The sequence below is a fragment of the Arvicanthis niloticus genome, chromosome 8 (assembly GCF_011762505.2).
Source record: "Arvicanthis niloticus isolate mArvNil1 chromosome 8, mArvNil1.pat.X, whole genome shotgun sequence".
In the NCBI taxonomy this organism is placed as follows: Eukaryota; Metazoa; Chordata; class Mammalia; order Rodentia; family Muridae; genus Arvicanthis; species Arvicanthis niloticus.
In genome coordinates this window covers 69,419,560-69,434,348 of record NC_047665.1, presented here as the reverse complement: position 1 = coordinate 69,434,348, position 14,789 = coordinate 69,419,560, and the positions used below count along the sequence as shown (strand labels likewise).

Below are 14,789 nucleotides of genomic sequence, written 5' to 3'. Positions count from 1 at the left end.
TACCCACCTCCTCCCTCCTACCCCACCCTCCTTTTCCTTTGCTTGTCTACTCTACAAAAAAAGCAGTGAGAACCAGACATTCAGAAACTATGTACATCTAAAACTTTGCCTACAAGAAATTTCAGGGAACTGAATTTGTTTAGTTTTTGTGTGGAGGTGTCTTGCCTGCACATATGTCAGTGTACCATATTCACACCTGGTGACAAAGGAGACCAGGAAGGGGTGTCAAATCGCTTGGGACTGGAGTTACAGATGGTCCTGAGCCACTGTGTGGTTGCTAGGACTCAAACCTGGGTCCTCTGGAAGAGTCAGTGACTACTGAGCCATCTCTCCTCAGGGAACTCATTTTAAAACTATTTTAGAAGCCAGCTTTGGCTATTCAATTGGCATACTTATGAAAGCAATGATTGCTATGTACACAGATGCTCACTGAAGATTGTTTCAAAAATACACAAGAAGGCCGAGTGTGCTAGGGAATGCCTTTAACCCCAGTACTCAAAAGGCGAGAGGCAGGCAAAACCCTGTGAATTCCAGACTAGCCTCATCTACATAGTGAGTTCTAGGTCAGTCAGCTACATAGTAAAACTTTAATCAATTTTTTAAGAATAGTCAAGAAATTTATCTTTAGTACCTGAAAATATCTTAACCTCAGCTTAAATGTTAAATTAATCTTCAAAGTTAATTTATAAACATATTTTATTATATACTAATATGTTGTATATTAATATATAGTTATTAAATAATAACATTGTATTATGTAATAATTATATAATATAATATATAATTATATATTTTATAATATATAATAATAGTATAATAACATATAATACATTATTATATATATTTTATTGGTATGGTAGTGCACTTCTGTGATGTGGATTTGGGAGGGTAGGTATAATTATTAGTCCAAGGTCATCCTCAGCTCTGTAGCAAGTTTGAGGCTAGCCTAAGCTACATGAAATCCTGTGTTTATTGCCATTTTATTCATAACAGCTAGGAAACAGAAGCAGCCTAGAAGTCCATCAACTGAATGGCTAATGAAAATATGACACATATACAAAATATAATTTCATTGAATTTGCAGGTTATTGTATGAAATTAGAAAAAGATATTCAGTAAGGTAACCAGATAAAAAGAAACACCTCCTGCCAGGCCTAGTGTCACATACCTTTCTTTAATCCCAGCTCTTGGGAGGCAGAGACAAATGGACCTCTGTACTTTGAAGCCAGCATGGTCTTCATATGAGTTCCAGGACAGCCAGGGGTCCATAGAGAGACCATGTCTCAAAAAACAAACAAACAAACAAACACCTTATGTTCTCCCTCATCTATGGACTGTCTTAGTTAGGGAGGAAAGGATTTATTTTTTGCTTACACTTCTGTATCATTATTCATCATCAAAGGAAGTCAGGATGGAAACTAAAGACAGGAACCTGGAGGCAGGAGTTGAGGCCATGGAGGAGTTATGCTTAAAGATTTGTTCATCATGGCTTGCTCAGCCTACTCTCTTATAGAACCTAGGACCACCAACCCAAGGATGGCCCCACCCACAATGGCCTAGACCCCCATTAATCACTAGTTAAGAAAATGTCCTGCATCTGGGTATTATGGAAGCAGTTTCACATAGCTCTAGCTTGTGTCGAGTTGACATAAAAGCAGCCAACACAGGACCCTAGCTTTAAATCTTGAATTTTGTGTATTTAACTCACAAACAAACTGTTCTTTCCTGCCAGCTTTTATGAGCCAAAAGATGCTCTGTACACTGCTGGGAGAGAAAGGGCATCAGAGATCTTACTTACCCATCTGTGTAACACTGGGATACATCCTCAGGCTGAATCTCACTTTTTAACTATGCATTAAGACGTTGTCTGTTTGGATCAAAGGTGGTAAAAGCAATGCCTACAGGGCTCAGGCAATTAATCAATCAAAACTAAAAAAAATAAGGCCCAAAGAAATAAGAGAAAGCAGGGCACTTGGGCACAATGGAGAAGGGAAATCACTATCTACAAGGGACTATCTACAAATTCAGCAACTCCTCTGAAAATTTCTAATTTCTTTTTGTTGTTGTTGTTTTTGTTTTTGTTTTTGTTTTTTCGAGACAGGGTTTCTCTGTGTAGTCCTGGCTGTCCTGGAACTCACTCTGTAGACCAGGCTAGCCTGGAACTCAGAAATCCGCCTGCCTCTGCCTCCCAAGTGCTGGGATTAAAGGCGTGCGCCACCACCGCCCATCGAAAACCTAATTTCTTTAACCTTACTTATTTTATTGCCAAGCCCTGTAAAGGTGTATTTTAACCTGTTTTCTCATAAAAGTACCAGAAGTCACAATCCAATGCCTGGCACTTAGGTGGCCCTATATAATTTTAAAATGGGCTGGGAGGTTTTTGCTCTAACCATAAAAATAAAATACATAGATAGCTATACCACTTCCAAACTTTCATTTATTTATTTGTCTATTTGTTTTTGTTTATTTAGAGACAGAGTCGTGTGTATCCCAAGCTAGTGGCCTCAAACTCATGATGTTGATGACCTTAAACTTCTCATTCTCCTGCTTGAGCCTCAGAGTGCTAGCTAGCATACCATTTCAGCATGCTAAGCAGATGCTAGGCAAGCCCTCTACTAACTGACTGTATCCCCAGCCCAATTAAAATTTAAAAGAAAGCAATAGAAAAAATACATTGAGAACATACTCTTACATTAATAATAATCTGACAGCCCATTCAACCAATTTTTCATAATTAGGTGAAATTATAATTTAAAAATAAAACAAGCTTTATTCCCAAAGCTTCAGTATGACTTTAACAACAGCTCTTCCAAGCAAAATTAATTTAGTCTTGGTGTAACCCAGCTGTTTACATTTTGGGTTGGGTTTTTTGTTTGTTTATTTGCTTGGTCATCTACTACTATGTAATAGATTACACCAAACTTAGAAACCTAAAGCATTTACTCCCTAGTGGTCTCTGATGGTCAGAAATACGGAAATGGTTTAGCCAAGGGACTCAAACCTTTCACTAGGCTACAGTTGAGGGGTCACCCTCGCTGGATGGCTGCTTCAGTCATCTGAAATTTACTTCCAAGTACACTCATGAGTCTTGGAACTTGCCCTTTCCAGTACGTGGGCTTCCCAACAGACCATCAGAGGAGGGGTCTATCTAAAATGATGGCCCAGAACACAGGATCCAATACCAACCCTGCACTCTGTCATAAAGGAGCTTGGAAGTTACAGAATATCATGTCTGTTGGGGCAGACCACACAGGATGCACACAGTCGGAAGCAGACACCACTGGGGTGGCGCCCATGGCAACCTGGTCTTCATCAACACAGCTGAGAGATGCCACATCCAGAGCCAGCACTCCCTCAGCTTGGCTATAACTTTGAGCAGATTGGTTGACAGCTCAGTTTGCAGATAGAAATAGGAAAAGCACAGAGAGGAATTTTCTGTGCATTATGAAAAAGCTTGGTGTAATTTTCTTCCTCCTCCCACTTACGGATGTTACTGTCTTTCCATAACTCCCATCTCACAGTCTTCTGGTAGGTCTTCATAGTCATCCTTCAGCCCTAACATACGGATCGAATGATAGTTTAGAGGGCAACATAGACACATACGTTTGATTCCAAGGCAAAATAATTCGGCTTCTTTAAAAACTTATGAGTCAATCAGGCCATTGATCTTCAGATAATGGGGCTTTAGTTAGAAATTATGGTCAACTGGTTTGGACAACAAAAAGAGCAGGCAACAATTACATGGGCTTCTATAAAAAGTGGCCTGACAACATGGTGTAGGAAAGTCAAGAAACGAAGACTAAAGAAGAGAAAGCAGAAAAAGAAGAATCCTGGCTATAGCCTGAAGGACAGTAAATAGGGGATTTAAAGCACCCTATGCCCCACCGCCACTACCACGTTAGCCTCTGACTCTCCGCAGCTGAGACTGGGTAAAGCTAAGCTCCTGAGCAGGTCCAGAGTGCCTGAGTGAAAAGGAGCCAGCACAGTAAATTAAGTGAAATTCGATCTTTATAAAATGTGTTTTTTATATCTACAAGTTTTTTCACATTATCTGCTTGCTTGATAGAGATTTGCTCCCATGGTTGGGATTTCACTTAGCCTACAATGTTAAAAACAAAATCCTTACTATAGGAAATGCCAATGGTTTTCATTCAGACTTTATTGGTATTTATTTTTGCTTCTGCTCAGTGCTAGGTAAAGTCCCTGCCTTGTAGAAACCCAGGGGGATGGAGAAGACTGTGCAAAGCTTACAAGGTTCTGACAGAATTCTCTATGGAACCAGGGCAAGGAGGAAGGCAAACAACAGTAAGACACTAGAGATTAAAAAGGTCACACCAGACGCCAGACATGGTGGCGCATACCTTTAATTCCAGCATGAAGAAGGCAGAGGTTGGTGGATCATTGTGAATTCAAGATCTATGATCTACATAATGTGGTCCAGGACAGCCAGGACCACATAAAAAGATCCTGCTTCATAATGGACAAACAAAAGTAACACGGGCTTTTAGAAAAGAGGAAAAGAGGACTGTTTCTGAGCTTCTACTGAGCCTCCCTGAGTGTCTTGAAGTGGAGCTAACTCAACAATGAAGAATATATATATATATAGTGTGTGTGTGTGTCTGTCTGTGTGTCTATGTCTGTGTGTCTGTGTCTCTGTGTCTCTCTCTCTGTGTCTCTGTGTCTGTGTCTCTGTGTGTCTGTGTCTCTGTGTCTCTCTCTGGTCTCTGTGTCTGTGTCTGTGTCTCTGTGTGTCTGTGTCTCTGTGTGTCTGTGTGTGTCTGTGTCTGTGTGTCTGTGTCTGTGTCTGTATGTCTCTGTCTCTGTGTCTGTGTCTCTGTGTCTGTGTGTCTGTGTGTCTGTGTGTCTGTGTATCTGTGTGTCTGTGTCTGTGTCGTCTGTGTCTGTGTCTGTCTCTCTCTGTCTCTGTGCCTGTGTCTCTCTCTGTGTGTGTCTGTGTGTGTCTGTGTGTGTCTGTGTGTGTCTGTGTGTCTGTGTGTCTGTGTGTGTGTGTGTGTCTGTGTCTGTGTCTGTGTCTGTGTCTGTGTCTGTGTCTGTGTCTGTGTCTGTGTCAGGCATCTGTGTGGGTATGTGCACAGAAGTGCCCATGAAGGTCAGAGAAGCTGGAGTAGCAGCAGGTGTAAGCCCCCTGACACTGGTGTTGAGAGCTAAACTCAGGTTCTCTGGAACTAGCTGCTCGTAACCACCGAGCCTCCAAATCCTCACCAGACACTTTTAATATTTGTCTGAAGTCTCCCTGGGTACATACTGCCATCATTTCCTCAGTCAGACCCTAGACAAGTGTTTTTGCTTAGCTTGGTTGCTATTTTAGCAGACAGTACACTGATTGTATTCTAGTCATGTTTATATACTTTATGTGTAGTTGCACATTTGTGTGTGTGTGGAGATCAGAGATGGACATCAAGTGTTTTCACTTTATTGAGGCAGGAAACCCTGCTGAACCTGACCATTTTGGCTAGCTTGGCTGGCCAACTGTTCGGGATTGCCTGCTTAGCTGTGTGTACCTGTGCCTTCTATTTAAACATAAGCCTCCTGCTAGGGCTTCTAAGATGGTGCTGGAGAGGGGTCACAGGACCTCTTGTTCTCCCTCCTGCTGTGACCACACTGAATAAATCTCCTTTCTCTGCTTTCACTATTACTTATTTACTTAATTGGTCTCCTGAGGATGGGTGGTCGAGCCTAGCTTGTTAGGGCTGCCAGGGCCCAGGCTCTCACCCTAACAACTTTAGAAACACTGTTTGAGTAAATAGCTTTGATGTAATTAACTTATTCTACACTTTGAAAGCAAGCTGAGCCATTCATCTAAAAGTACATATGAAAACAAAAAACCTCCCAATGTCAGCTAGCACAGTACACTTGCTGTGTCCTGAAGAGCGTGGCGTTAAGCTGTATGGTGAGGCTAGGTGCCATGCATATCTCACTGCAGAGCACAATTCCTGCCCTGACAGTCCCAAGGTTCAATAGCTAACTTCTCTCCTCAGGGCTGTGAAATGCCCAAGCAGAGTACTTTCAGGTTTCAAATGCATTATGCCTAATGTAGTCCGAGAAATTCAGCTGCAAATTAAAATGTTTCCCCCTCCGTATTTAAAAAGTGTTATGTGAATTGGAAAATCAATGAGGTTCAAGAAGCAGGGTGGCCTAGACTCTGGGGTGTCACGGCACTGTGTTCCAGCACTCCAGACCCTTCTCTTCATTCAGCCACACAGAGAGATGTTTCTCCCACAAGTATTAACAGAAAACCAAAAGTTGAATCCAAGACTACAAGAATTTTAGGTGCTATCAATGGGAGAGGTCAGAAGACTCTTTCTTCTCCCATGTCTCATGTCATTGCCTTCTCTTTTTCAATTCCCAAAGTCTGGTCAGTGCTCACCTGAGTGGTCCTTAAGAGGAAAATGAGATGGGCCTAGACCGGGGTTCTGGTGACCTTTGCTTTTACTATTGTATTCCATCACTTATATGTCACTATCCTAGTATATATAATGTGATGCGTTATAGATGCTTGTTTTGTTTTGAGACAGAATCTCATGTATCCCAGGTTGGCCTTCGACACCGTATATGACTAGACATGACCTAGAACTTCTGATTCTCCCCATCTTCACCTTCTCAGTACTGGAATTACAATACCATGCCCATGTTATATGGTAATGAGAACCACACATATGTAGTGAAGATTTTGGTTTCTTTAAAAAACACAGAAATAGGAAGGTGCTTTTGTCTTAATCCCAGGTGTGGGGATATGGGGCTGCTTTCAGACTGTTCATAGTAGCTGACTAGGATTTGTCTCATGCTCTAGCAGGGGTATAATTTTGGTAGCTAGAGATTCTGCAACTGTGTGACATTTGGAATTCTGGGGACTTTTTAAAGGGTATATAAATGCTAGGGTCCCGAGAGGTAGGTGGTTGGTTGTTAGTTGTTGTTAGTTGTTGTGGGTGGGTGGGTGGTGGTTGTTAGTTCTTGTGGATGGGTGGGTGGTGGTAGTTGTTAGTTGTTGGCTGAGGTTTGTTAAGTAGTCATGTGCAAGGAAGGAGCAAGAAGAAGAAAGTAGATATTCTGAGAGCAAAGATCCAACTTGCCCCGAGGACCTTCATGCCCCTGATCAGCAGAAAGTAGTCTAGTGATAATGTCACCCCCTTTCAGACCCCGACTTTATTCAGTGATATCTTTGCTTTACTCTCTATTCTTTCTTCTCTCTTATCTAGTGATGGGGGTTGGAAGGGTGGAAGAAAGAAGAACCCACAAAGTAGCCAAAGACTGGCTACACACAGCCAGTGTTGTGCCAACTGAGCCACTGGCCCTCATACATGCGCTTTAATACAGTAGTGTAGTTCCATGCATTCCTGTCTGATGTGAACCCCATTGCCTGCATGCATTCCTGTCTGATGTGAACCCCATTGCCTGCATGCATTCCTGTCTGATGTGAACCCCATTGCCTGCATGCATTCCTGTCTGATGTGAACCCCATTGCCTGCATGCATTCCTGTCTGATGTGAACCCCATTGCCTGCATGCATTCCTGTCTGATGTGAACCCCATTGCCTGCATGCATTCCTGTCTGATGTGAACCCCATTGCCTGCATGCATTCCTGTCTGATGTGAACCCCATTGCCTGCATGCATTCCTGTCTGATGTGAACCCCATTGCCTGCATGGCCTTGATGCCCATTTGTAGCAATTATTTTCCCCCTCAGGGCTGAGATCTTAGTCAACTTATTTTATTCTGTCCATTAAGAAAAATACAGTGATATGAGAATAAAAAGGGTTTGTAAAGCAAAGTAAACAATCAGTAAACAGACACCAGTCATGCTTTACACAAGGGGCTGATCTCCAGAACTTACAAAGGATTATTGAAATCAACTACCAAGCAAACAGAACTGCCAATCAACAAATAGATAAATGAACTAATGTTTTTTAAGAAACAAAATGGTCAATAACTATTATTAAAAGTATCCCTCATCGTCAGCAAAATACAAATTAGAAGTACTTTGATATTCCAGTCGGAAAGGCTATTGTCAGGAAATCTAATAACCAATATCAAAAATAATGTGGCAAGAAACTCTTATTTACTGTTGCTTGTGGTGCAAATTAATACAGTCACTGAAGAAGTCAGTTTGGAGATTTCTCAAACAATCAGAAAGGGAAAATATGGCCCAACTATCTAATTCCTGGGCATGTGCCTTGCCATAAGGATATTCACACCCTGTATTTATGTCCACTTCATTCTCTATAGCAAGGGATTGGAATATATAATGGAAAATGAATTTTAAAAAACTTCAGGAAAACGGACTTTTATAATATTAAGTGAGGTCAGATAATCTCAGAAATTAAAAAACATCATACTCTCATATATGGAACCTAGGTCTGTATGTAGATAAATGTACATGTGGTGCCATAAAACATGTAGAAAGAGGGAAAGAAAGGCTAAACATGGGATGAGGAAGGGCTTATGTGTGCACTGACAGGAGTTACGGGAGAGGACGTAAAGCTAACCACTGTCTAATTCTGGTCTCATCACAGATTTGTTGGTTTTGGAGTAGTAGATATGTGCAGCAGATGTATTCAGTACTCAGAGTGTACATTTTAATGTGAAATTCCACAGCTTCCATTCCAAATGCCTGTTCTAACTGTACAAAAGCCCAAAAGTTGTATAGATTTAAGCCTGGTTAATTCTGATGTATGATGCTTTTCTTTATTTGAAAAATAATGTTTTATATAAATAATGTTTATGATTAAAATATTTTTAAAGATATGGAAATACACACTGCAGTCCCTCTGGTTTTTCACGAGTTCCATGATGAGGATGTCACTGAGCAAGCTGATTACCAGTCATATAGCCACTGTTATAGGCTGAGTGACTAGGGACACCATAGGCCAGGTGACTGGGGACACCGAGGTTTAATAATTACACTTTGTTCTTTCACACTCCAAATTCTTTTTGTAATTAAAAAAATCAGATTTTATTTACTGAATTCTTAGTAACAATGACAACAGCAAAATCACAAGGATTTTAAAACTACAGGAAAATCACAGTGAACAACTTACCTACATGCACACTGATGACAAGCAAAATAACTTCCCTGTAAAACACGGTTCTAAGTAGAATACCATCTTAACACATTTGTCCTCTACTCCCTGAAAACATACAGGAGACTTTTGTTTTTCTCGTTTTCCTTTCCCTAGCACCACTGTCATTGGAAAGGAATTTCAGAAATAAGTGTCAAGATCAAATAGATATAAAATACTGTGATCCTGTAAGATTCATTTGCCTCTCTGTGTACCACAAGCACTCCAAAACTAAATATATATAATGAATAATAAAATGAATAATATAGCATATGTTAAGATAAAGTCAGAAATGTCTACAGTGTTGCTGAGATAGGAAGATTCACTCTGCTGCCTGGGCTGCTCTGTAACTCCCAGGATGCTCCCACTTTACCTCCCAAGTACCTGGGACAGCAGAACTGGCCCCCTGCTCTTCATCTAATCTCACGCTAATGGTGCTAATATCACTAACACTTGTCTCCAATACTGATCATCAAAACTTGCACTTTTAAAAGATAATTACTTTGAAAATTGGTTAGTAGATTTTAGATTTTATTTTTTATTTTAGATTTCATCATAAATAAATATGTGAGTTTTAAAATTGATTATAGCTTCTAGGCCATTCTACCTTCTTCACAACACCAACAGCAAATGTTCTTGTGGTGTCCACAGCAGCCAGGCGTGAACCAGGCTCCAGGCTGAAGTGGCTCCATCTCATGGCTGAGCTGCACATAAATAAAAGCTAAAGAAGAAGAGTGGGCACATATGTGGAAATCAGCCCTGGCAATTAGAGGCAGCGGTGCCTGACATCATGGGTGTCTTGAACAGAAGAAGGATGGTATCCTGAACATCTTCCTTACACAGAGGAGGAACTGAGAAGCTACTGGTTGTCCAAGAGTCCCATTAGAAGCTTTTGGTGGCCAGCAGTGCCCTCTGGCCATGCCATCACACCTACCTAAGCTGGACTCTGGCCCAGAATCATGCAGAAGTGGTAGAATATCTCATCAAATGTTCTCCTCTTTGTTAGACTAAGTTCAACCAAATAAAGATAGCCTGATTTTTAACTAAAGCTTTTAACACTTAAAACTTATTTTTGAGCCTAGCTGTAGAGAAGTTTCCCTCAAAACATTAAGCTGTTTCTGGCCTCTGCCTCATTCTGCACTTTTAATTAGCCCACCTCTGCTCCTGAGGCTACAACCTGGGATACTGGGGCCAGGAATCCTGAGGCATCTCTCTGTATCTGCTTGCTCCATTGCCCAGGGGTTACAATCCTACCGCCCTTTCTTCCTAATCCTTCATGCCTCTGGTCAGGAACTTTTGTCTCCAAAAGCAAGATAAGGCCCTGAAAATCATAACAGACTTGTTAGCTAACCTGTTTGTAACTGACCTGTTAGCAAAGTGGGGAAGACTAGCAAGAAGGAAGGAAGAAGGGACCATTCTGGACAAAAGAAAAAGAAAAGAAAAAATCTGACCTCAGACCTCCAACCTTATCTTCCTCTTGCCCTTAAGTAAGGTATAACTCCTCTGGCATTTCACGTGAGGTCTAAAACATTTTAAAACTATCACGTGACTTCTCATGAATATCAAGAAGAGAACTGAATGGATGTTTCCAAGTGATCTCAATAAGTTCCACTTTTAGGAAAACATTGAGAGACAGACCAGTTATTGGGGTGGGGGGGGCGGGTTATTTGCCTTTTATTTGATTTTGACCAGTGACTTCTGTGGTACTGGACAGCAGTTCCTTTTCCTTCTGAGAAATCAGCAGTGATCTCTTTGGGGAGCTTCTGGACCCTAGGCCTGTGAAATATTAGGTTGCAGTGGGAATTCAACATGGAATCCAAATCATTGAAAGAAAGTGGAGTGTGATCCCTCAGTCAGGTCCTTCTTATGAACTACAGTAACTTCTCCCTGCCTGGGCAATCAAGGACAAAACATCCTTCCCACTAATGTGTCTGTGTGGCCATTCCACAGAGCTCTGTAAACTACTCAGAGAGACTTAGCACGGTGTGGAACATGTCACCTGACTCATCAGAATCCAATTGTGAAGTTGTTTGCTTCTGATTGGAAACACCGAGTTCTCTCAACACACTATATGACAGGCTAACAACTTACAAACTCCAGATACAATGGGATGAAAATTAATACAAACCTTTCTAAACTAAGGGTTTTCTTTTTCAGCTTAGTTTCCTGCTGCTCTATTTCTATCCTGTCCCCATTAAGAACCAAGCATAACCTGAGAGAGAGCCTCTGTCTGCTTCTGTGGGTTTCCTCTAGCGCTGTCAGGAAGTGATCAGCCCAGCTGTGTGGTGCAGTGGCTAACATGGACTTCGGAGTATACAGATTTAGACACGGATTCTCATACCTCCCTTCACATCACCACAGGCCTATTGGCTAAGCTTCTCTCAAGTAGAGAAAGAGGCAGCAAAGGTCAGCTACAGTCAAAAGGAGACAATGTATCAGAACGGCAAGGTACAGAGCTAGCCTCAACAGCGACTCCCCACAAGAAGCTGCTGTTCTCTGTACACACTGGAAAATCTAGAAGCGAAGAGACAACTTTAATTCCACCAGCTTAGTAATGCAACATGCATTTCATAGTCCACATCTATAGAAAGGCTCATTTTACAGTATTGTAACTGCAATATACAACTTTCTCTGTTTCAGTAATTTTTATCTTTTTAAAAAATTTTTTTTACTTATTCACATTACATCCCACTCACTGCCCCCCATTTTAGTATTATACTTACTTTTCTGCATTAGCTTGTGGGGACCCTAATTACTTTTTACTTTATTGCATGAGATTTTATTAAATGGATTACTATAATTTAACCACTCAAGTTCTATCAAATATTTGAGGCATTTTGATACTATAAATAATGTTATAACATTCCCACAAATACAGCTTTTTCCTTCTTTAATATTCTTTCCTCAGGATCAATTTCCAGAGCAGGTGTTTGGAGTAAGCCTCTCCCGGGACTGCCACTAATTTTGATAAACTGCTTTCCATTAGTTTATGCAATTTGGACGTCCTCCTCACAATGTAATAAATGTCATTTCTTTTTTTTTTTTTTTTAACTTTTTAAAGATTCAAGCCTTACTGTGCAGTGCTGGCTGGCCTCAGTAGCTAGGCCTATGGGCACATGTCACCACACCTGGCTAAAAGTCATCAGTGTTATGGTGCCTTTCCAATAGTAACTACTAAGGACATCTCGTATTTACCAGGTTCATGCCAAGCACTGGTAAGAGCTCTGTGCTTGTAGTTTCACCATCCTTATTACAAACCTCAGGACTGACTGTCAGCTACTCTCTGTTCAAATGAGGATGTTAATGTCCAGCAGTTCTAAAACTGAGACTGAGGTCACACAGCTGAGCACAATGCCTGTCCTGGAATTCAGATCCTAACAATGTGGCAGTCCTGCCCTGCTCAGCATGCAGGGTGCAGATTCCTAGCAAAGCTGATCATTCTCAACTGCCATTTGTCATTTATTCTTTAGCAGCTTCTACGGAGAGATGGAGCGGATACACCCCCACATATCATTTCTCAATCATGCGTCTGCACAGCTTTCTCCCAGGAGAGCCCCGTCTCGGCTTGGTGACCACACCAGGGTTTCAGTTGTTACAGAGTGTTGCCCTTATTTTCTTCCTCCTCCTTCCTGCTAACACAGGGGAATAAAACATTTTCTACAACTTTATATCATCTCACCACATCATTCGCCCATGTGATTTGGCTCTTTGATTGGCTTTAAATGTCCTGTCTTGAATGACAATGAGCTCAAAGCACGGCAAACCAGTAACAATCTTCTGACGAGTTACCAAGAGTGTGTGTATCTGGTTGGTTTGGATGAACTTAGTTTGTTTTATCTAGCTTGGTTCGGTTTGGTTTTGTGACAGTGTCTGGCTGTGTGGCCCAGGCTGGTTGAACTCACTTTTAAGCTTTCTGCCTCTGCTTCTTGAATACTGGGATTACAGGCATGTACCATTGTTACTGGCTTCCAGTCCCATTCTGCCATATCACTTCTCTCCTTCAGACTCCCTTCTGTTAGGGCTCAAATGTAGAAGTGTTTTGTAAATATGTCATCCAAAACAGTGTGGCTATCCTTCAAGACAGGTCTCTCCTAATGTCCAGCCACACCTTTAAACCTCCATCAGTGATTTACTAAACAAAACTGGTTTTATCCAATAAAGCTAAACTTGAGTCTGTCTTCAAGCACACCCCAGTACCTGCATTATGCCTTGCAATATATGCAAGTGCCCAGGCTGCAGCTTCCTTGACTCCAGGGTCAAAATCTTCCAAGCATATCACCAGTGAGTCCAGGGCACCACAGTCAACTGTGGCCTGCGCCAGCTGAGGAGAGTGTTTACCAACTGCTCGCAGCACAAACGCAGCCGCTTTCTTGTAGACGCACTACGGGGGAAAAGAGAACAAATCCAGAATTTAAAATAGCCTGAAAGCAACACAAAAATTGCTTTAATGTAAAGCACAGCAGACTCTGAATGCAGACAATGGGAGCAGTCTGGGAACATGCTGATTCTTTATCTCCCCCACTGCTTCTGTTCAGTAACTAACCTGGAAACAAGGTAAATTTTAAATTGTGCTAAAAATGTTTTACTTTGATGCATGCATTTGGAAATGGTATAAAATCGAATATAAACATGGAACTTTCTGGAAATTCATAAAACAATTGGATTCTCTATATTTGCTTGATACTAAAAGGTACTGTTTGACTCATGGGGAACTCTGGAATGTTAGTATATTAACTGTCTCTGTCGACTGATCACATACATCTTCTCCTTTATTTTCCCTCAGCCTTTCAGTTTGGCAGGCTTTCCTGACGTCAGTTTACCACACTGAATAGCAGCTCTGCTCTGAGATATGCCTCGAAATCACATTAAGGTAAAACATTCTCAACATTTCTAAAACTTCTCCTGGTTAAAAAAAATAAACAAAAAGATGTTATTTTTCTATTCTACAAAGGGTTTTTTAAGAGATGAAGACAAGCCAGCCATTGTGTGACTTGTGAATGCTGTTCCACATGTATAATATGGCCAATATATAAATTTCATTTGTTTAAAGAATAAAAAATGGAAGTGAAACACAGGAGTAACACATTTCTCTCTTCATGTTGCTAAACAAATATATAGGAAATGTTTAGGTACAACACAGTTATATGAATATTATAATATAGAGAATATCTCATAATTCTCTTCTGGTTTCATTGCTTGTTTGTTTAAGATAAGGTCTTACTGTGTGTACTGGGCTGACCTTGGCCGTATCACATAGCCCATGCTGCCCTTGAACTCGCAGAGATCTGCCTGCCTCTATATACTGAGTGCTGACATTAAAGGCATATACACCACATTCAGCTGATCTTACACTCCTTATTAATAAAACTCAATTAATCTCCTACTTGACATCAGTTATAATTTTTTTATGTTAACTACCATCTAAGTTACTTTTCTATTACTGTAAGGAGACGCCATAACCAAGGCAGTAGGTGACAAGCATGGTTCAGAAGCAGCAACTAAAAGCTCATATCTGATTCACAACCAGAAGGCAGACAGAAAAGTAAACAGACATGGCTAGCATGGTGTCTGAGTTAGGGTTTTACTGGTGTGAACAGACACCATGACCAAGGCAACTTTTATAGGGACGACATTTAATTGGGGCTGGCTTACAGGTTCAGAGATTCAGTCTATCATCATCAAGTCAGGAGTGTGGCAGCATCCAGGCAGGCAT

At 41.1% G+C, this 14,789-nt stretch overlaps 1 protein-coding gene across 2 annotated transcripts in view; it reads right to left on the bottom strand.

Annotated features, from left to right (window-relative positions):
* Spag6 (sperm associated antigen 6) overlaps positions 1-14,789 on the bottom strand; it is a 59,241-nt gene that overhangs the window by 21,034 nt on the left and 23,418 nt on the right. For both annotated transcript variants that reach the window (XM_034510489.2, XM_076939566.1), the window contains one exon: positions 13,274-13,457. In XM_034510489.2, coding sequence (XP_034366380.1) covers positions 13,274-13,457 — 184 coding nt within the window. The remainder of the gene's footprint in view (positions 1-13,273; positions 13,458-14,789) is intronic.